The 23,240-nt window shown below is 34.5% G+C and overlaps 1 protein-coding gene across 10 annotated transcripts in view; it reads right to left on the reverse strand.

The window, feature by feature from the left end:
* DOCK9 (dedicator of cytokinesis 9) overlaps positions 1–23,240 on the reverse strand; it is a 112,627-nt gene that overhangs the window by 50,304 nt on the left and 39,083 nt on the right. For all 10 annotated transcript variants that reach the window (XM_026668925.2, XM_026668923.2, XM_087967306.1 and 7 more), the window contains exons 3-20: positions 20,533–20,622; positions 17,949–18,031; positions 17,155–17,224; positions 15,471–15,566; positions 15,140–15,274; positions 13,019–13,193; positions 12,030–12,094; positions 8,265–8,339; positions 8,038–8,178; positions 7,360–7,563; positions 7,154–7,276; positions 6,554–6,636; positions 6,116–6,238; positions 4,744–4,823; positions 4,472–4,659; positions 4,270–4,335; positions 1,321–1,413; positions 80–203 (exon numbers count right to left, since the gene is read on the reverse strand). In XM_026668925.2, coding sequence (XP_026524710.1) covers positions 80–203; positions 1,321–1,413; positions 4,270–4,335; positions 4,472–4,659; positions 4,744–4,823; positions 6,116–6,238; positions 6,554–6,636; positions 7,154–7,276; positions 7,360–7,563; positions 8,038–8,178; positions 8,265–8,339; positions 12,030–12,094; positions 13,019–13,193; positions 15,140–15,274; positions 15,471–15,566; positions 17,155–17,224; positions 17,949–18,031; positions 20,533–20,622 — 2,014 coding nt within the window. The remainder of the gene's footprint in view (positions 1–79; positions 204–1,320; positions 1,414–4,269; positions 4,336–4,471; positions 4,660–4,743; positions 4,824–6,115; positions 6,239–6,553; positions 6,637–7,153; positions 7,277–7,359; positions 7,564–8,037; positions 8,179–8,264; positions 8,340–12,029; positions 12,095–13,018; positions 13,194–15,139; positions 15,275–15,470; positions 15,567–17,154; positions 17,225–17,948; positions 18,032–20,532; positions 20,623–23,240) is intronic.

Consider the following 23,240-nt stretch of genomic DNA (forward strand, 5'->3'; position numbering starts at 1 on the left):
ATCTTTGTTGTATTTTCTAATAAGTTTTATGTTTAATTTTAGCTAAATATATCACCTATAAAAAATAACTCAATCAAACCTTGTGTTTCAATTATATCCTTCTTCTTGGTGGTCCCTTTACTTGAACTGTCACAACTAACATGATAGAAGGTAAACAATAAATGGTGTTTTTCATGCAGCTGTGTGGGCAATTCTATTTTTACCTAAGAAGAAATAAAATGCAAGTTTTGGTTTGGAAAGTGTCTTTTAGCAGTAGTATATATAGTACAAATTTACAATATACAACACATAAGCATTATACATTTACCACTGGACCAGATTTAAGAGACTTTGTATTAACCTATATGATCTTATAAACAATGAGGGACCAGCATACTGCCAAGATGGCCTAGTTCCTACTGTGACCAGTTCAAGATTATCTGATTGTACCACATTTTATCAATAACTTCTTTGGGGTGAAGAAGGAAGAGAACCTTCTCTGTCGTGGCATTTTAAAAGGATAACATAATAATCACTTAGAGTTAAAACTAGCACAACCTTATTTCACTTTATGTTCTTATTCAAAATATTTTTAATAAGGTTGAAATGTGATTTTTTTTCATAATTGTACTTCTACGTTACTTGTGGTTGCTGTTCTTTTCTGTTTTGCGAATTCAACTGGGTAGAGAACAAACTTCAAATAGTAATTCTTCCTACTAGAATCAGAGTGCTGCTAAGATGGAAATTAGATGAAGGGAACTGAAATACTAGTGAGTTTACAAAAATTGACAAAATATTTGTTTTACATTTTAAAAAACAGGGTAGAATGCAATTATATGCATTTCCCCATTAATTATCATATGATCTGTTGCTACTTCATATTTTTTTCTTTCTGTACATGCTCACTATTTTCTTTTCTTTTTTAAGAAAAAATTAATTTTCTTGCAGAACATTTTCCTTAAAGAAAAGCACCTAATCACAAGAGGATCTTGCACATTTATCACACATAATCTTATAGAGTTGGAAAATGAGTTGATATCACTGTGTTATTTAATGGGTAGAAACTGAGGGTAGACAGTTTGAGAGCTGTCAAACTCCTGGCCCATGGGCCAGATGCGTCATGCACTGGCCACGCCCATGCCCAGTTTAGCAAAGGGGAAAAAAGTCATTGTGATGATGTGAGTTTGACAACCCTGCAGTAGACAGACTTATCTGCCTAACTCTGAATAAAAATGCTTGACATGTTTGCAAAGCAACTTCTTTCCTCTTAACCCACTGTGTTTCTGGAAAACAATTAAATTGGGCAAGGATTTTTGGAGCAAAGAAAGAAGACAAAGTTACCTCATCATAAAACTCTGGGTTTTGCTGGTGATGCAGAACTGCAACAAATGCTTGTCTTGTAAATATTGGACCCCCTGGTCTGCCATAGATGCACTAGGAATGAAAAAGAAGAAGAAATGGCTGGTTTATACTAATCCTATTTTTTTAGATATAATTTCTGAAATATTTCATGTGAGATTTTTTGGAAAAAAACATTCTGGATCTACAATCCCTACTCACGGTCACTCGTGTCCTAGTCACTTCTCATCTTGACTATTGCAACATGCTCTACATGGGGCTGCCCTTGAAGAGCATACGGAAGCTCCAGTTGGTGCAAAATGCAACAGCCCGCATGGTTTTGTGCAGATTTCGGTGTGCCCATGTATCACTTCTCCTGTGGGAGCTGCATTGGTTGCCGATTTGCTTCCGGGTGCAATTCAAGGTGCTGATTAAATCACTTCATGGCTTGAGACCAGGTTATCTGAGGGATCTCTTGCTGGTCATAGTTGCGCGTCCCATTCCCTAGCCTAGGGAGATACACCTGGTGGGACCCAGAAGAATGGCCTTTTCCATGGTAGCTTCCTTTCTCTGAAACATCATTCCCTCAAGAGATTAGAATGGCCCCCACCCTAATACTCTTTTGGAAGGCACTGAAGACCTGGTTCTGCCAATGGGCCTGGGGAACACAGAATGGGATGGAGCCCATTAAATGGCTGGTGTGATGTGTTGTCGCTGGGGTGGGGAGAATGGGGGATTATTATATTGTATTATTTTATTAATTTATTATATGATTCTCTCTTTTATTAGCTTTATTGTTTTTATATGAGGTTTTTATATTCTTGTAAGCCACCTTGAGTCACCATGTGAGAATAGGCAGCAATATAAATTTCCTAAAATAAATCAGTAAATAAATAACGTTCCCGTTTTTTCTACAAGATAATGCAAGTTAGCAAAGCTTCTCCTTTAATTATGACTCAATGGATGAAAAAATGCTCAGAAAATATTCTGCCGACTGTTGCTATATTTAATAATACTTAACAGTATGGATGTGAAGCACTTTGGTAGGGGTAGGTGAGCCCAAGCTTGCTCTGTAACACTTGTCAGCTTTCAGTCTAAAGTGCTACTGTACAACTTCTGGCATGCAACAATAAGCACTCTGTGATATATGGAATATATGATAAAACAGGGATCCCCAACCTTTTTGACGCCGCGGCCCGGTACCGGCATCAGCTGGGCGCCGCGGCCCGGTACCGGCATCAACTGGGCGCCGCCATCTTTTTTTGACGAAAAAGTGCTTCCGGTGACCTCACCGGAAGCACTTTTTCGTCAAAAGATGGCGGCGTAGCGCTTCGGTGAGCTTTTTCGGTAGAAATGGCTTTCTACCGGAAAAGCTCACGAGCGCTGCGCCGCCATCTTTTTGATGAAAACGTGCTTCCGTGAGCTTTCTACCCGGAAAAGCTCACCGGAAGCACTTTTTCGTCAAAAAAGATGGCGGCGCCCAGCAACCAGCGGCCCGGTAAGAGTTGTTCCGCGGACCGGTATCGGTCCGCGGACCGGCGGTTGGGGACCCCTGTGATAAAAGGAATATTATCTCTTTAGAGATTGATTCTGATTGTATCAGAGTCTGTATCAGAGTGAATATGTGAAGAAAAGGGAGATTATTTTTGTACTAACAGAGCAAAGTTCAAACTCTGCTACAACTGCTTTCTTCAAGGGGGAATTCCTGGTTTTTACTGATGTCATTTCATTATTCCTGTGAGGGATTTACAACTTGTACTTTTCTTGAACCTGATAACAACTCATGGGAACCAACCCAGAGATGAGAAATAAATTGAAAATCTAAAAAACAAGGCAGGGTGATCTAATGTGCATAAACTGAGACTTGCTAAATTGCTTTTAATCCTTATTTAGTGTCTTATATCTCTTAAAACAAAAGGTTTTTTTTAAAAAAATATGGTATTTCTTACATAATATTGAGTACAGATTAGGAAAGTTACTAATAGAAAGTAAATAGAGTTATTTGTATTGGCTTTTCCCTATCTTGAAATTCAATTCTAAATACCAAAGAATATGCACACACACACACACAAAAACAGCTGTGTTAAAGGGATGTACATTGACACAAATTGCAACCACATATTACTGTGAATGTTGCAATTTTTAAAATGTCCTAAAAGATTGTTTTTGTTCAATACTACTGTGTTTCTCATATAATAAGGCCGGGTCTTATTTTTTTTTGAGCCCCCCAAAAATGGCTAGGCCGTCTTTTCGGGGGTGACTTAATTCCCCCCCCTTGCATCTTCGGGCGGGCGGGCGGCGACAGCTTGGATGTTGACCTCGGTGTTGGTGGGGCACTTCGTATCGGGGTCAACGTAGACAGCACCATATCCAGGTGTGCAACAAAAGTACTTCCTAACGGCAAGCCCCCCCACCATTCCCCCCATCTCGCATGTTTTAATATAGGCCTTAATTTGGGGGGAGGGGCTTAATTTCATTTCATGCCTATAAAACATGCTGGGACTTCCTAGGCCGTATTGTTGGAGAAACAGGGTATTCCTGAAATGTTAAAGTCTGCCTCAATATGAAAAATAACTTTACAAGAAATTGGTTGATTCTAATTTCAGGCAGCAAACTTATTAAAAATGGATGTTACCTCTTTTGTTTATATTTCTACACATTTATGGAAAATAAGTTTAATGTAACATAGAAACTCAATTACTTAGCAGCTGTAGTTAACTTGATTTCTGCTTAACTTCTTATTTCACTGAAAAACAATTCCAACTCCATTTATTTCTATGAAAAAAGCAGAGTAGAATTGTGTGTAGCTTGTTCTTGTAACCAGATTTATTTGTGCTTATGTAAAACACAGAATATAATATTAAGAAACTTGAGGATGTATCTTAGATATTGCCCCATCAGTACTGTAAATTGGTATTAATGACTGAACAGCCACAAGCCAGATCAACATACCTTCAGAGGCTGAGAGTCTTCATCATCGGAATCTCTGAATTGTATGCACACTGCAATATTTCTTGCCTAAACAGAGCACAGAAATTAAGTTTAGTTGCTTTTATTTTCAAGTACATAAATCAAATTTCCAACAGACATGTTTTTTTATTCAGATTCAATTTAGCTCTGAATCTGAACATAATTAACAGACACATTAACCCACCTTTGCAAATGACTTCTGACTGTCATATTTCAAGTACTTTGGATAAACATAAAGGTGGTTGTTGTAGATAGTGAAAGGCTGAGTATGTTTTGGTATACAGGGAACAAATTCCTCTACTTCAAACGTTACTACTGCCTTGGAATTGTTTTCAAACTGTTTCATGGGAATGTATGATGAATTAACAAAATCTGAAAATATATTAGAATTGAATTTAAAAAATGGAAGAATAAAGCCATTGTAGCCACTTTTTACAATAGTTTTTCAATACTTACTTGGTACTTCTGGAGAAACATTATCAATTGTTATGTCTAGGTTTCCTAAAATAACTGGCAACTTAGACATCTTTTCAAGCCTATAAGAAAAAAAGAAAAAAACAAATATGATCTAACAGAAAAATAGTTGAGACAATATATTCACTCTCAATTATGAAAAAATACAAAGCATACTTAAAAAAAAAATAGTTCAACTCATTTCAAATTAAAATAACGATCTGGGCTCTGGGTCACCCTGAAAGAAGGGATGTTTATGGAACTAGCCTTTCTCTACCTCATAGATTGCTGGTATTTCAGTTTTCCACCCCCCCCCCAAAAGTCCCCAGAGAAATAGAGGGTCTGTCCAACATAGGGTATTATGTCTTGCATGGTATAACAGAGCTGAGAAGCAGAATAAAATAGAGGAATCCTTCATCGTTTGCACAAAGTTCATTATGTTACGCTTTTCTCTCCTTCTGCGTGCCATTACTGCGTGAATGGTAAGTCCTTGACCTTTGGAGGGCCTTTCAGAAGGCAAACAATGGAAAAAGATAATCTAGCAACTTCTAGCAGATGCTGAATTGTCCTCTGTCAGAGATTCTCCAGAGGAAGCTGCATTGAGTAGGAGATTGGATTAAATGAGTTTGAAAATCCCTCCCAAATCTAATTTCATGAAATATGTTTGCATTTTGTATTCTAGAGAAATGAAGTTCTTTACATAATGTACAATACAGCTTTATATCTGCAAACCCTAATGTGCATATTCATGCAGCTTTTAATTCAAAACATCCACAAAATGTTTTCACAAATTCCACAAATATTCACATCCACAGAATTTTCTTTGCAATTTTTAGTCTTTTCACAAAAATGCCTTCTGCTACAATATTTTTACTTAACCTGTACATTTGCAAGAAGATTTTCATTTTTTTCTATATATGGCTTTTTATAGTTTCAGACAACAGGAAGTCTTTCTCTTTAATTGTGTTTTGTTTTCATTTTACCAGTAAGAAAAATTTATAAATAGTATCCACTTTTGCAAGGAAACCTTCAGAACTCATGAGTCAGGTTTCAAAGTCCTAATTCTTTCAGTGCGCTCTTAATACATCAAAACTAAATGTAAAATTATTGATTTTAAACTTTTTAATCGTGGAATATATATCATTACTAAAGACTTATGACATGTATATTTAAAGCCACTTTTGAATAAATCACATAGACAGGCTCAGTCCTAAATAAACGAATTAAAAATCAATCTAAAATACCAGAGGAAGTTGGTAATAACTCAATTGGAGACCCCCAAAAAAGGCAGCACCACACCATTCCATGCAACACAGTTTATTACCATTTAAATTAATGTGAATGATTTCATTTCTATGTAAAACAAAATACTCACTTTCTGAAATCAGCTAACAATTTAAGCATGTCTTCGTTTGAAAGTTTGTTACTATCTTGTTTGTAAAGTGTAGAAAATCTTGCACTTTTGTCCAGTGTTCCAGCCATGTCCTTAAACAGTGTTCTGAAATACAAGTTTTTTAAAATCAAAAATATTTATATAAACTTCATAGTAGAAAAATAAAGATAAGAGGCAGTTTAGAAAACATTAACACACGAATTTACCGAATTTAGTATAAATGGTTGAAAAGCAGTACATTCCAATTCTAAATCATTTTTCACAAAAATTGAGTTGATGCCAAACTAGAAATACATTTAAACCTTTACTTTTATTCAATAGGAGAGGGCACTCCCATAAATTAATTTACCAATATAGGAGATCACAACAATACAAGTCAGAGAGTTCTCAGATTAAATCAAGAACATTATCATGCATTACCTGGCTGCCCATGCAAATGGCATTCTGTATTGCCCTAGTCGTTGGCAAGCTTGCTTTGCATTTTTCAGAACCTTTTGAGCAACCTGTAAGCAATCAGAAAAAGAACTGAATTTTAAAAAATGCCCCCACATACATTTTTGCAATCCCTAGTCTTACTGAAACTGAAATTTCTTCCACTCCCTTTTCTTAATTTACCAAACTACTATGGGCATCAAACTCTAAATCAAATTCAGCCTTAACTCCTAAAATTTATCTAAAAGGTTGTTTCCCATGTTTTTTTTATTACAATTAATTTCTTGTTTTCCAAACAAATCTTAAAACTAAAGCAATATTTGAGATTCCTTAACAGAGTATTCAAAACATGATTTTACAATCTTTTTTAGTCTGCTTTGTCAACTGATAAACAAATTTCAGGACAGAAGGTGCAACTTTGCCTACAATCTGTCTTTGCCCATGTCTGCAAGTGTAGGAATTAAACTGACAGTGAAATCTGGCAACTATGTCTTGAATATGTGCACTTTTCAATTGGTTAATGTTGTTGAGTTATCAGGTTATAGATTAATTCAGAAATTAGAAATACCCAACAATCAAAGTAAATACCTTAGAAGAATCAGAACTTTTCATATATGGCTCAGCACAATGAGTAATGCTGCCTTGTAGAACTTTTTCTATTCTGGCCACTAGAAATATATCCGGGTGTGGACACGTTACTGAGAATATTCCCTAAAAACAAATTAATTGCTTCATTAATTCTTAAATATAAATATGGGACACTGATTTGTAATGAAACACTATTTTTTCCTTACTTGTTTGGGATATTGTAGTATAACATCTGAAATAATATCCTGAATTGGATGTAAGCAATCACTATTCCCATTCAACAACTCCTGTGATGTATTAGCTAGCATATGTCTCACTGTGCTATGATTCAAATCAACATGGAAATCTGATGAAATCTTCCGATTATGCTTAACATCGAATAGTGACAGTGAGATGAAAAATGGCTCTACCTGGACATTAAAAAAGAAGACATGAACATAATAATGGCAAATGCTAATTTGCTTGTAACAATAGATAGTGTAGAACTGCCCGTAGAAAAAGCGGTTCTTATATTGCACATTAACATTTACATGATGAATGCCATTAAACAGAATAGTACCTTATGCTCCATATATTCTTATTGTCTAGATCATACTAGTACTATATATAGTCAAATGTTTAATACTACAATATTATATTTCTTTAAAATTTGCATGTACACCTTACTTAAACAAAACATAATTAGCTCTATATAACTTCCAATTCCTTGCTGTGATAAAACATTATCATTCAACTTGTTCTTGCACTGGATTGTAAAACCCTAATAAGTTTTCAGATGAAATTATATTTTCTCAGAATGTTTTGAGTCTTAAACATCAATATATATATATATTAAGTATTACTCTTGAAACATTAGTTATGATAGATTCACCATTGCAGCTTACATTCGTTGTTGGTCCCTCTTCATTTTCAGCCACACAGCTTTGTAGATTGAAAGATAAGTCATTGCACTTCACCAGAATTTTCTTCCCAAACTTCTCTTCAAATGGCTTAACTTCAGGCTCAATACCGGAGAAGTCTAGTTTCTTTAAAAGAAACAAACATTGAAAATAACCTTTAAATACTCAACATTATCTAAAAGCTTTGGATTTTTCCCTGCAATCAGTCTTACCTGTGCATCTGGGTCCAGTGCAAAGAGCTTAACCCTGTTTTCATTTTTGAATTTGAATTCAGAATCTCTGCAACTCTACAAAATAAAATGGCATTTTAAAATTAATAAACATTTTTTTTTCCTTCTTTCTTTACGGAATTTCCCTAGACTAAATAGATCTCTCAAGAACAGATGTTAAGTCCTCTGTAGCAGGGGTCCCCAACCGCCGGTCCGCGGACCGGTACCGGGCCACGGAACAAGCTTTAACGGGCCGCTGGTTGCTGGGCGCCGCCATCTTTTTGGTAAAAAGTGCTTCGGTAAGCTTTTCCGGTAGAAAGCCATTTCTACCCGAAAAAGCTCACCGGAGCGCTGCGCGCCGCCATCTTTTGATGAAAAGTGCTTCCGGTGAGGTCACCGGAAGCACTTTTTCGTCAAAAAGATGGGGCGCCCAGTTGATGCCGGTACCGGGCGCGGCGCCCAGCTGATGCCGGTACCGGGCCGCGGCGTCGAAAAGGTTGGGGATCACTGCTCTGTAGGACTAGGGTTGATAACAGTATGAGATGACACAGGCCAGTTTGGGCTCTAGAATATTTCTCACAGGTATGGCCAACTGATTTTAGGTTTAAATCTTTCTTCCAAATTATCATCTCTAGGCATATTTCTATGTTCTCTGGATCATTTTAATCATTTAATCAATTAATTCTAACATTTGTCTCATAAACAGCACATTAATATACTGATGTGGAACAAGAAAAAATAAAGAATTGCAAATAAAACCAGTACAGTCACTTTCACATCCACTCCAATTCTCCTGACAGCAATTCCATCCTTTGTTTAATACTTTATACATTCTTCTTTCATCTTAATTCCAATCCCCATTACAAAAATGTTTATCTTTATTTCTTTTCTTATTTGTAACCATGTGTGTGTGTTTGTGTGTGTGTGTACACACATGCACACATGTGTATATATGTATATGTGTGTATTTGTTTATAAACACACATATACACAATACTATAGTTAATTTTATGGTAAGGGAAGTTTGATGATGTATAGTAGGAAATGAACAATACATTAAACATACAATAACAGATCTAGTCTGGAGTATAAAAATATGGCAATTCTTTAATATGCTAGTATATTTCATTCTGCATTCTTTTACAAAAATAGAATCTATTTCTGTAAATTCTCCATTTACTTGCTTTTATAGTAAAATATAACCTTTCTGTCCAACTTTATTTCCTGTCTAGAATTATTCTGGTTCAGAAAAAGAAGACGACATTGGTAGAAAAGCCTTCAGCATACCAAGAATGGGATAGCAAATATCTCCTGCAAAGATTTATCTTGAAACAGAACAGATGACCCTGTCATGAGTAGCCAGCTTTAAAAAATGAATGAAGACAGCATCTCCAACACAGAGAAATACAATTGCCAAGCCATTCTGTAGTGCTTGTTTCTACAGAAAATATATAGTGTATATAAAACAGACTGATGCCAAGAAATGGAGCATAATTCACAAGGGCACTTATATTTTTGAAACCATCCAGAGATTAAACAAAATTAGTCTTACTGTAAATAGCAACAAAAAGTACATGGTTCAGAATACAGGGAGAATAGTACCTAAGAAAAACATAAGCCAAAATAGCTGCTGGATCTCAAGGAAACAGGAAGCTGCATTTGAGGCACCAAGATTAGATATAATAAGCAGGTGTTCTGAATCTCAAGGGACAGTCAAATCTGAATCTCAAGGGACAGTCAAATCCCTTTCTATAGACTTCAACATTTCCTCCTTCACACTGTATTTTTTACTGAATTTAGAAAGAAATATTTTTGAATATATATCATAAGTATGTATTTAGCTTCATGTGCATCAGTGGCTAAAACTATATACTAGTGATGGCTAACCTTTTTGGGCTCCTGTGCCGATCGAAGAAGATCCAGAAGGCAATGCACACGGGTCCCCCATGTGCACACCCTGCATCTCTGCGCATGCTTGTGTGACCCCCACGCCCCACTTCTATGCGCATGCGTCTCCCACACACCATGCCCGCCCGTGCATGTGCGCCAGGTACCCAACAATCAGCTGGTGGGCAGGCAGCACGCATGCACAGAAGACCTGCTCTGGGCGAGGGCTCGCATGCCGGCATTAATGGCTCTGCGTGCCATAGGTTCGCCATCAGGCTATATACCATACACAACGGTCTAGTCATCCCTATATCATACACAAATCCCATTTTGCTTTTAATGACCATAAAAGACATTTCTAGAATGAAAAGTATGAGGTGACTTCAATTAATTTAAGTCACATAGACAGCTTGTAGAAAATTGTTTAGTTCCTTTCCTAGTCACAGAAAAAATGTTGGCATTCAGTCCCAAAGGTTTTTTTTTAAGGCTGTCCCTTATTGATATAAGTGTAATGTCCCAATACATGATAATATTCTATAACACATTAATGTCCCAATTCTTACATTGGATTTTGAGATGCAGTACAGATGTTTACCTGATCTAAGCAGAATTTCCAAGGGGCAAGAGCATACAGCACATTGCAAAGAACAATTTCTTAGAAATTTTTTAATTTCTTAAACAGAGAGCTCCAAATAGGAGCAAACTTTCTGGCAAGAAGAATTCATCTGATAGTAACAAATAAAAATAAAACAAATAAGAACTAAAATATTTAGTAAGAAATGGAGATGAAATTCCAGGCAAGTGTCTGCAAAGAGGGGACAATACAAAATAATATGTTCCGTTGTTTCAATTATTCCTCCACCACATGGACACAATCTCTGTTCTAAAGTGATCTTTTGGTACCTCCTTTCAATAACAGCTTGCTTTGAGTAAAAAGAGCTGAAGGCATGCAGAATGCTACTCAGAATCCTGCTTAATGTAGTTCTAGGAGCTGAACTCCACATATCGTAAAGTTGGCAAGGTTGAGAAATACTGAACTAAATTAAGAAGGAGATGCTAAAAGTTTTTAATTATAGATCTGTCTGTTGAAGATATCATTTGTTCAAATCTGATCCTCAAAATACTGCTTTAGTATATCAGTCTTAGGGCTAAATCAGACTATTTTGAGTGTAATTTTTCTAAATATAAATCACTATTAAACTTAAAGTCCAATGAAACTATTATCCCATTAATTTCTTATTCTATCAAAGATTAGATCTACTTAAAGATGACTCTGATTACTTTACAATGATCCAAATTAACTTTTTCTCTATATCTGCCTACCAAGAAAATCTAGCTTGAAATTATGAAAAAACGAAAACCCAACTCAAAAAGCATTATTTCTAGCAGTCTAAGTTTTATTTAACAACTATACTTGAAAAACAAACTTTCCTGGTAAGTATCAACATTCTTTCCTTAGTAAGGTGCATAAACTAGCAATTTTCAAAATCCATTTTAGAATTCATTTAGAAATGAAGCATTCCAAAGAATATGGAATTTCTGCCCTTGATCACGGCAAACATCTTTGGATCCTGCTGTCTCAAGTGGCTGTTTAGTGACATCTTCCATCCTTCAAACCAGAAACAATTTGAGGTGTTCAGAGAGTAGTTTGAACCTTAAACAAAACCTGTTTCATCAAGTATACTATACCCTGGATACCTTAAACCATTTTTAATTTAAAGTATTTAATTCTAGAAATCAACAAACTGCTGCTGGGATAATAGTTTGGTACAGGTCAGAGGGGCAATTGTACATTCCAGAATATTCTATTTTTGCAGATTCTATTACATACAGTCATTAAATTTCATACTTTAAAAGAAAAAGAAAAAAGCACAAGAATACCTTCGCAATTTCAGGAAGGTAAGCATCTAAACCAGATGAGCTGTCTATCCTGTTTTGTTCATCTTCTGGAAATTAAAAATAAAGTTATAGAAGTCCATTGATCACTATAGAAAAATATTACAACCAAGAATCTCACAAGCTTTCAAAAGTGTGGAAATTGGTAATCTTTCACACTATTCAGGAACAAAATTCAAATGGGCAATTTTCTCTTTTCTGTTTGATGTTGGACTGTATCTAATTTGTCACCATCACAGCAGCATTCTGGTACTTGTAAGAAGAGCCACCCATTGATTCTTGAGAATCACAGCAGCTTGATTTGTAAAAACTATAAATGAGATTCATCGTGGACATATTATTTATTTATTTATAAATGTGTCTTGTTTTTGTTAATACATATTGTTTATTTATTTATAAATGTGTCTTGTTTTTGTTAATACATATCTGTACAGGTTACCGAAAATCTCTACCTCCACCGAAAAGAGGAAAGTAATGTATAAACTCCCTTTTTACAACCCTACAGTCCAGAGGTGCTATTCAGCAGGTTCTGACCAGTTCTGGAAAACCGGTAGTGAAAATTTTGACTAGTTCAGAGAACCAGCAAATACCACCTCTGACTGGAGATTTTACAGTATCCTTACCCTGCCACACCCACCAAGCCACGGCCACAGAACCGGTAGTAAAAAAAATTGAATCCCACCACTGCTACAGTCCCTATTTGGGATAGAATCAGGGCGACTAGACATTTACTGGCCAGATACCCTTCTGAGCCTACATGGAGTTCAGAGCAGATTTTTTTTTTCTTTGTGCCCTTGGAGAGCAATATCTGCTGCTACCTAGGATTGAACTCTCAACTTCCAAGTGGAATGTGAGCATCTTCACCCTTAGGCTATCACGCTGCTGTTTGAAAATTACATACCCGATTATTAATTATAGAGAAAAACCTTTCTTTTACTGAATAGCCTGAAAGTAACTTGAAAATAAGCATTTACCCTCATGGGACTCCTCATATCTCTTTTCTTGCATTGCTGCTTCAAAATTTAATTGAAGAATTTTGTTTAGAGTTGTAATCCATTCTTCCATTTCTGCTTCACTGTCTGCCGCAAGGAGATAGCTACTCTTGTCCTGCATCTTGAGCTCAAAGGCAAAACGTCGGACTTTATTGTTCTGCAATATAATGAAAAAATATTAATCTAGCAGCTGCAGCAGATTTTCTTTTTCTCCATCACCCCTAATTTTGCATTGCTAAAAAGAAACTACCACTTTTAGGCCTAAAATAGTAAAACTGTTCACTCTCAATGTTTGAATGAATAATGGATAGACTGAACAATATGATTTATTGTGGGCAGGCTTTAATTTTTTGTGTAAAAATCTGTTGTTTTCTGTATTTCTATTCTAATGTATATTGTGAGGGGGTTATGTGTGTGTATGTGTGTTTATGCTTTATTGAGATTTTCTTTTACTTTGCTATTTTTATTGATTTTTCTCCTTTTGAGAGGTATGAGAAAGAAAAAGTGAGACAGTGGCTTTTTATAATATCTGTCCAGTTTATAGAAATAATTTTTAAGATTAAATATAATAAAATTATACATATACAAAAACCCATTCAAGTATTAAGAACCAAATACTTCCCAAATGACAACTTGTCTATTTAGCTCAATTTAGCAATATTAGAACTTCTTTTATATGGCCAAAAAAGAGAAAGAAGTCAAGACAGGTCAGATAATTAATAATAATTTGGGAGTTCTATAGATTTACTCTGAACATATTGATTACAAGAAATTGTGCTACTGTGAATGAAGACTATGAAAAAAGCATTCAATTTTAGGAGTTGTGATAAAAAACAAAAATTAAAATATTTTCCATCTAAAGTTCTAGTTTTTCTAATTAACCCATGGGCAAGTTTCCCAAAATATTCTGCCTGAGAAGTATTTTTAATTTATATAATAATGTGGAAGACCAGTAATGAAGGATGAGAAGAATGTTGTTTGCCAGAAAATGTAAGATAAAATATTGAAGGTTTCAGCTTATATTTTGCCCTGATTTTTGAAGAACTTTGGCATTTTGGTTATTAGCTTAAAATTATAATTAACAAAATTCACACAAGAAATATTTCCAAGGGAAAAAATGCACATACTGATTGTGTTCACATGCAATACTAAATTATGGTTTAGCACTTATAAGCAGAATACCCTGAATAATGATGGATCATATTCTTATTTTCTTCTTGCAGACTTCAGCAGCACTGGAGTTCAATGTTTTCAGTGAACATTAATGAACACTAAAACCTGCTGTTGAATTTTTAAGTTGTCTGCTGGCTATAGTACTGTAATTCAAGATTCTGTAATAGTGAAAATGAACTCTTCTGAACTATTCTCCCAAATGTGCCCAAGAGAGGAATGGAGAATGCATGATCATGAAGTTTTATTCAAGCTTACTTGCTTCCAAATATAATGCTCAACCAGGGTTTAGTGTTACATGAACCAGATTACTGCAACAATATTATATTAAACTATTAAACAGAGGGGGGAAATCTGAAGGCAATTAATAAGAGTGCATAATTCCAGGTTTGTTACATCAGAATAAGCTCCCAGCATTCTCTATGTATAGCATGCAAATGAAAAATAGCACTATTTTTGTTCTTTCTGGTGAGAAGATACTTTTTCAGTCTGTGTCAGTATTTTTCAAACTTGGCAACCCACTAGATGCTCACAAAGATAAATTTCATAGCAACAATATGAAACAATATGGTGTAGTCGCCCCAATTCCTGAATATCTTATTTCAAAAAACACATGATTTTAGGTGTATTAATTCAACACTTAAACTGGAACTGGGTTATTATTATTAAGCTCTTATGAAAACACAGTCTTTTATAATACTAGCTCACTAAAAACATAAAGCCACTGTAATTAAAAAAAATATTTCTATCACCCAGAGGCCCAATAGTGCAATTCTAGTAAATTTATTCAAAAATAATCCCTGTTGCATTTAATGAATTTACACTCTATACAAGTAAATAAGCATAAAGGTGTCATTCCAAAGCACTAGAAGAAATACTATAGGTTTCTGCAAGAGTTGCACATCATATCAAGCAGTATAATTCTCTACTTACTTGAACAACGCCCATGCAGGAATCCAAAAAAATTGAGCCTTTTGGTTCTTTTGATATTTTTTCATCTTTGTAGAAATTAAGATTATATGATCCATCACCAAGTTGAAGGAGATGAAAAAATCTTCTTTTAAATGACTAATTTGTGAAAAATTAAATTATATTAAAAACAAAAGCAATGCGACATAGAAAACCAAAAGCATCTCTTTAATTGTACCCACAACACTGCAAATCTTTTTATACATTAAGAAATATTACTGAGATCACAGTCAATATGCATTTGTACATTATACAGCATCACAATATTTTACAAATAGACAAAAAATATACATACCCGCATAGTAACACTGATTGCACTGTTCATGTTCCCTTTGTATAACCATCCTTGTTTTGTAAGTCCACCCTTTTGAGATCCTAGAGATGCAGCATCCTATTAAAAAATAAAATTCACATAAACGCATGAGTAAAACATTTAAAATACTTTTTCAAGCCTGTAAAGAAATAAAATAACTAATAAACAAGTGCTTTGATCTAACTTTAATATGAAGAAACGTTCCCTATGCTATAAAATTATTGAGCATAACTCAATGTTGCCAATAGAAGAGAAACGCAGTATTGTAACACTCATTCATTATGGTTTCCCATCCGTTGTTCAATATTAGATCATAACAATTAAAGTAAATTCTAAAAATACAGCTAAATCTCATTAATGAAATGAATAACCAACTTTTATTGTTAGGTTAAAACACAGCAAAGAATTGAGTTAAGCACAGTATTCAGCAATTTTGTAGGTGATTTCAAAATGTTTTATATCTTTTAGGAAAAAGTCTAAATATCTTGGTCAGAACAGCCAGGCAATCACTCTATTAAGGACTGGATTGGCTGGGATTAATGTTCCTGTCCAGTCTATTAGGATGTCCCATTTGTTATAGGGCCCTTTGGAACAGCAGCTCCTCCCCAGATTAAATTGTCCTAATGCTGTTGGCCTTTCACAAGGCTTCAGATATGGTTTTGTCACTGAGCACGGAGGTTCAGATACGATACATGATAGAGCCTATACAATAGTTTGATTTGCTTGTTGTAGGGTTTTTTTTAACCTCAGCTACTCATTAAATGGGTACTATTGTCTTTTTTTGTTATATGTTTATTGTGCTTTTAACTGTTGTTAGCTGCCCAGATGCATGAAACTCGGATGGGTGGGCGTAAATTGAAATTAGAAACACATAAATCAAATATTAGCTTGACAATAAAAAATTACGTAGAAGAGGTTAAAAAGCTCTCCTAGAGATAAATCTATAACTTGGAACTGGTTTCTAAACAAAGTCGTAAGTTCTTGTAAATCAGCATAAGCAAAGACCACACTAATAAACTATTAATTTCTAGAGAGTTGGAAGAAGCCAAGGCAATGTACTATTTCTAAAAAAACTAAGGAAACTAGATTCTTAAGGGGAGGAAAGGAAGAAGAAAGGAACTATAAATAAATAGCAGATGGTATTAGAGAGAATAATCTTTCTTGAAAATATAGTAATAATTTTAATCTTTTTCACAATCTTTGCTATATAAATTCATCTGTTCCTGTTTTTTTCCAAGGAGTATGAATTAATATACTTCTGAGTGTTTTAATAATTCTTAAATTCTTGTTTTTGTGCCACCAACATATATACATTCATAGTAGCTTTCAAATATAAGGTAATCTATGGTGTGTGTATTTTAAATTTAAATATTTTAATGTTGCATACCATCTGGAAATTCACAGAATTATAAGGTGGTTTTAAAATAATAAACAGAATACATAAGGAGCAATCATGCACTTCCATCTAGAGTACAAACAATTTAAAATTCCTATGTCTCATACAGATCACTGGGGCAAAGTAATATATTATTCAATATATTTTAAATATTTCAGGATAAAGTTACTTCTTATTAAACATAACATTTTGTTACTCCCAAAGGGGCCTATTGATCATAACATCAACTTAAAAATGAACTGAAGTCAAGTAATAAAAAAATAGACTTGCCTCATCCTTATCAGCTTCTTCATCAACTTCAAAAACATGAACTGGAAGCTTTTCTAATCTGTTCCCTTTGCTAAAAAAAAGATACCATAACACACAATAATTATTACAATATTCCATACTGTAACAACTTGCCAACATGTGAAAGTATGATTAAAATATACAGTACATGAGAGGCTCTATTATTACCTATATGAAGGTAATAATAGTTTCAACTTGGCTTTTTTTCTTACTTTTGTATCTTGAATGCAAATATAGCTAAGATTTGCAAACAATTTCAAATTTGTTTTACAAATGTAGGAAAAATCATTTAAAAGCCTGCTAAACTAATTGTTGACATACTTGCTACAATCTATCAATATTAAAATTTTACCTGCTTAAAATGAGGACTTAAAACATATTATTTCTTCATTGAACTGACATTCTGCCTTTATAGGAAAATGGTTAACGCAGCCACATACATTTCTGCAGCTATCTGTATACAGTACTGATAGTATTCTTCAATTTTAAAAATTAATGATCAATTATAAATAACCAGCATGGCTCTTGCTTCCCCCAAAACCATGAAAAAACAAACTGTAAATCTCTTTCCATGTTATTTTTGTGAAACCCATATTGCAGGACTGAATCATCCTAAGAAATAAAACCTGGAAGCCAGGAAAAAAAACATGTTTCCAAATCTGGCATGTTAGAATTGAAATGGAAGTAATTTTCAAGAATCTACCACATTAAATATTAAAAGTTAACCACAAGCATTAGTAAACATTAATATAAAGCTTAAGACAAAAATTACTTACTTTGGAAGCTGCCGAAAGTCTCCTGAGTAATCTTCATATTTGAAATTGACAACATGCCAGTCAGAGATGTATGTCTTAATGCACTTTAAATCAGGACAAAAATTAAACTTTAGGTCACTTCTTTATGCAACAATACATTTATCTTAGTAATTTGAGCACTTGCTCCGATCACACTGCTATATTTATACTAATTAAGAAAAAAGGAATTTTCATTACAAGAAGTGGACAGGATTTTTGTCAATCTTAATCCATCTGTCTCTTAGATCCGTGCCTCTCCTAGCTGGTCAAGGCTGCCTAGGATAGATGTTTGATTGGGTGGGTGGTAAACTCTTCCTTGAGGGAGGGGGAATCCCTCCACCTCTAAAGAAAGTGGTGGAGCATCCCCTTCTCAAGAGGCCATTGCTTGGCCTGGCCAATCTGGACAACATCCAGTCTCCAACCTTTCCTTTTTAGGGAAGATTCTGGAGAGGTGGTGGTGGTCACACTTCAGCTTCAAAGGACTCTGGATGAAACAGATTAATGGAGCCCCTTCAATCAGGATTCAGGCCAAGGTAAGGAAAAGAGACAGCATTGACTGTGCTCTTGGATGGCCTCGGGGTGAGGTGGGGGAAGGAGAATGGGGAGGATTCTTGTTCTTCTTGACCTCTCAATGGCTTCCAATGCCATTTTCATTGTATCCATGATGAGCTCCTATTGTGCCCCTTCACCGTTTGTTTGGAGTGACCAAAATTGAAAGTTTATGCCTTTTTTTCTCTTATTGGTTATTTTTCCACCATTGTGGCTTAATTCCTGTGATTTTAAGCCATTACTTTGATTCCTCTTAGGGTAGGAATTGCTAGATTTCTCACTTAATATAATCCTGATGGTGGTATATGAAGATGCAGAGGCATCCTTTATATAGCATGCCAGGGATCTGGAATCAGACTTGGCTGCCATACTTGGAGGTGTGTTCCTGGGCAGTTATTCACCTGTTCTCAATCCAGGTTGATTTCTAAGCCAAATAACAGCTCCCAAATTTCAGAACAGCCCTAATTCTGGCAAGATTTAATGCCCTCCCAGGAGCTATTATTAGGAGGAATCTCATCCCATTTGAATAAACACTTTGCCCCTGTATTGAAGGAGTTCTGAATCACTAACCCATATTACTGTATTTTTACATTGCTCCTATTACAAAGATATCCACTTGCAGCTAACAGTAGTCCATTTAGCTAGATTGTCAGGTCCTCCAGGTCCATTTTATTTATGGTTATTATCGATGTACTGTGATTTTATTTCTCTTAACTTGGCTACGTTTTGTTTTACTATTTGAAAAATATCCTAAACTTTAACTTCTCCAGTACTGTACATGTTTTATTGTGGTTTTTATTTGCTATCTTGCTATTTGTTTTCCTTTTCTTTGTTCTTTGGAACTGGTCATCAACTGCAATTTATATTGACTAATATAATTTGACTAATATGATTTGATTGCCTATTTGTACCCTATGCCTATATTAAGTGTTGTACTTTATTATTCTTGATGAATGGGTCTCTTCTTTTTATGTACACTGAGAGCATATGCACCAAGACAAATTCCTTGTGTGTCTAATCAACACTTGGTCAATAAAGAATTCATTCATTCATTCAATAAAGTACAACGTCTTCTACTAAATTATGATGAATGACAAAAAAAACTCTTTACTCCTATTAAAGTTGGAAACAACATATCTGGAGAGTTTATTTTGGCACTCAATTTCCTAAAACATAATGGAGATGTTTTCTAAGAAACAGAGTATCTTATAGAAAGGAGAATTGTACTGCAATCTCCCTATAGGTCTGTACTACTGTATGAATGAATAAGAGGTCTGCCAGAATGATTTAAAGAGACATAATTGTGAACAACTGACAGCAATAAATGACCGCAGAAACCGACTTGCTCAACCATCTAGCGATTTAATTGGACTGAATTTAGAATGAAGAGGCGACTGGATTCGGATTGATACGGATATATCATGTGAGGTTTCAAAATGTACTCTCCAAGAGGAATTTAAAAGAGGAAAATCTCCACTTCTACTGTCCAAAATCTCTCTCACTTAAACACAAAGAGTCAAAGTGAATGCTCAGGTTCAAGATGTAACTATTTTGTGCTATATTTATTAAATAAACAAAGCATTATTTTCTTTTCCCCTTTCTTTGTTCCTGAAATACTAAGTAACAAAGTAAAGCACACTATTCAGAATGTTGAAACAGCCTATTTCTTAAATATCCAGCACACTCCAGGTAGCTAGTTTGGAAGGAAATTTTACAAAACTCCAAACAGCTTCTAAAGTCTTACTGAACAGTACTTCGAGATTGCTACTCTAGCCAGCTGGAGCTCTGAGTAAAGGGTGGAGATGAATCGGAACACTTTATTGTTGTTTTGACTGGTTACAATAACAAAGCAAATTGTAATATAGACTTAAGTAACTAGGCATACCACCTCTGGACTGCAGAAATCCAGATGAGCTCCAGATGTCTATGAGATCTAAGAAACCTGATGCCATCTAATGACTATTTAGATTTTTATAGCCCAGAAGTGGCGCATGTTAGAAAGATACAAAAAAAATACCTCTGTTACAAATAAGCTGTAAGCTTCTTTCTCTGCATTCTCTGGAATTGTAGAACATACATACTGGTGTTGTCGTTTCAATACTGCAGTCTTTAATGAAAAAAATACAGTCAGTAAGAACTTTATTCACAAGAGTGGGTTCCAATGTGTAAAAAAGGTAACCAGAAAATTTCTGCTAATTAGCACACCCCTTAATAAAAACTACTAAGTGACTCTGGGCCCATCATTCTCTTCAAGCCCAACTCACATCAAAGGATCGCAATTATGGGGAAAACAGGAGGAAAAGGGAGTGTTTGGTATATTTCCTGCCTTGAGTTATTTATAAAAATAATAAAGGTGGAATAAAAAATTGAGTTAAAAAAAATTAGTTGAAAGGCAAGCTGGACACATGGTATTAGATCATGCTCTGATTTGTCGTATCTAGTAGGGAAAATATACTTCTAGACCAGAGTTTGCTAAAATCTTCAAATATTTTGGTAGTCCTTTGATTACAATAGAGATGCATCATCCATACCTATTGTCCTAAAAGTATTCTCAGCTAGAATACACTTCCTTCACTTCTTCAAGTCATTATTAAAATTTTGAAATTTTGCTCCAGTGTGATGACATCCATGGAAATCCTCAGAATTCTTCAACTACATTCTTTTTTAATTAATGTCCTATAGCCATACATGTATTTATTTAACTTATAATCAGCATGTCACAACTACTTTTGTCAAATGCTTTGTTGAGATCAAGGTCTATTAAGCCTACCTCACTTCCATATTCTAAGTAACAAAGCAATCTGATCAAAGTCCAAAATAAAGTTAATTTGGAAACAATTGTTCATGCTGGCAATTACCACACTGTTTCTGAAATCTCCTCACTTGCTTTATAATCTGCTCTAGAATCTTTCCAGGTATTGATGTCAGGCAGATGGAACTCTTAATTCCTCAGATTCCCTCCTTATTGTTTTTAAAGATAAGAACATTTGCATTTAGTTCTCCAGGATTTCCTAAATATAATGCACAAAGGTTTATCGAGAAATCAGCTAAAGCCTAGGAAGTAATTCTTCTGCCCTGGCCATTTAAAATCAGTATTTCTGAGTAGATTTTTAATAGTTTTCTCTTTAATCCTATTTTCCTCATTGTTGTCATGATTTCCTCATGGAACTAAATATTCTATTGGAGAAAAGGGAACCAATATAGAAATAAATTTTGTCTTGTAGCATTTTGCAGCAATAGGTATACGGAGTCCCTTTTTTGTCTTTTAACACCTTTCAGCAACTTCAGTGCATTTTCAGTTTTTGCCTTCCTGACATCCCTGTTTCAGTTCTGGTCTACTGCATGTATTTGTTTTGGCAACCAGGTTTTCTTTCTGTTTTCTTTGCACACATTTTTTAAAAAAATCAGAAAATTTTATTTCCTAAACTTCCTATGTGATTTTTAAAAATATTTTGCAAATGGTGATAGTGCAGGTTGCCGTTTTATGTCGTACTTATGTATGTGCATATTTTCTGAGTTTTAAATTCATTCCAATATTTTCAAAAGAAAGCATGAAAGCATGTCATCAATTTATTCAACAGATTTCTTAGTGAGCACCTAGAAGCCAAGAGGAACACACATGCCAAAGCTCAAGTTTGTAGCTTTACAGTTCTGGAGATTTTGTGATGATGCTTGAGTGGTATTTCACTTTTATATAGAGAGAAGATTACTTGTTCTGAGAAATATATTTTACATATACACAAATACATGTAGTCCATGCTTAATAATCATTGGTTTAGCCACTGTTTAGCTCCAAAGTTCCTGAAAAAAGTAACTTATGACCAGTGCTTGCACTTACATACACATGATTATCATGTAAGCCTTCCCAGATGTCTTCCAACAACCAAAGCCAATGGGGAAATCGACAGAAGGTTGCAAGTAATACTTACATGATTTCTCACTTAATGACTGTAGGTAGTTTGCTTAATAGCTGTAACTGGGATTGTTGGAGCTGCTGCCGTTAAACAGGACAGGCAGGTGTTGTCTCATTTAACAACCACTTTGCTTAGCAATGGAGTTGCCAATCCCAAGGTACTTTTCATTACTAATAATATTACTACAATAAAAAGTATGCAGAATGTAGATATATAGAAATCTTCTTAGCTATAGCTGCCCAGAGTAATTTGGGAGTTGGGCAGCATATTATTATTATTATTATTATTATTATTATTATTATTATTATTATTATTATTATTATTATTATTATTATTATTATTATTATTATTATTATTAATTATTATTATTATTATTAATTATTATTATTATTATTATTATTATTATTATTATTATTATTATTATTATTATTATTATTAATTTTTATTATTATTATTATTATTATTATTATTATTATTATTATTATCATCATCATCATCATTTTTAAATATTCTGTAGTGTGATTGTGATGTGGTGTTTGGGGCACTGTGCTGGAGTAGCTTTCAAATTTCATTGTATTTGTAGAATGCAATGACAATAAAGGTATTCTATTCTATTCTATATAAATTACATGGACGATTATTTTGATATCATAGAGGTTTTTTTCTCTCTAAAGGAATCTAGGGCTGTTTTCATATGACGGCTTTTGTATTACCATCTTTTTTTTTTCACTTAACTAATTTGATGCAAAAATAGAAGGAAAGATTAGAAAACAGAGAATTATAAATGGAACATTACAAGATCCCTTCCTTC

This window comes from Notechis scutatus, chromosome 5 (assembly GCF_049901735.1).
Source record: "Notechis scutatus isolate UNSWTSFEM ecotype Mainland chromosome 5, rNotScu1.2, whole genome shotgun sequence".
Taxonomy (NCBI): domain Eukaryota; kingdom Metazoa; phylum Chordata; class Lepidosauria; order Squamata; family Elapidae; genus Notechis; species Notechis scutatus.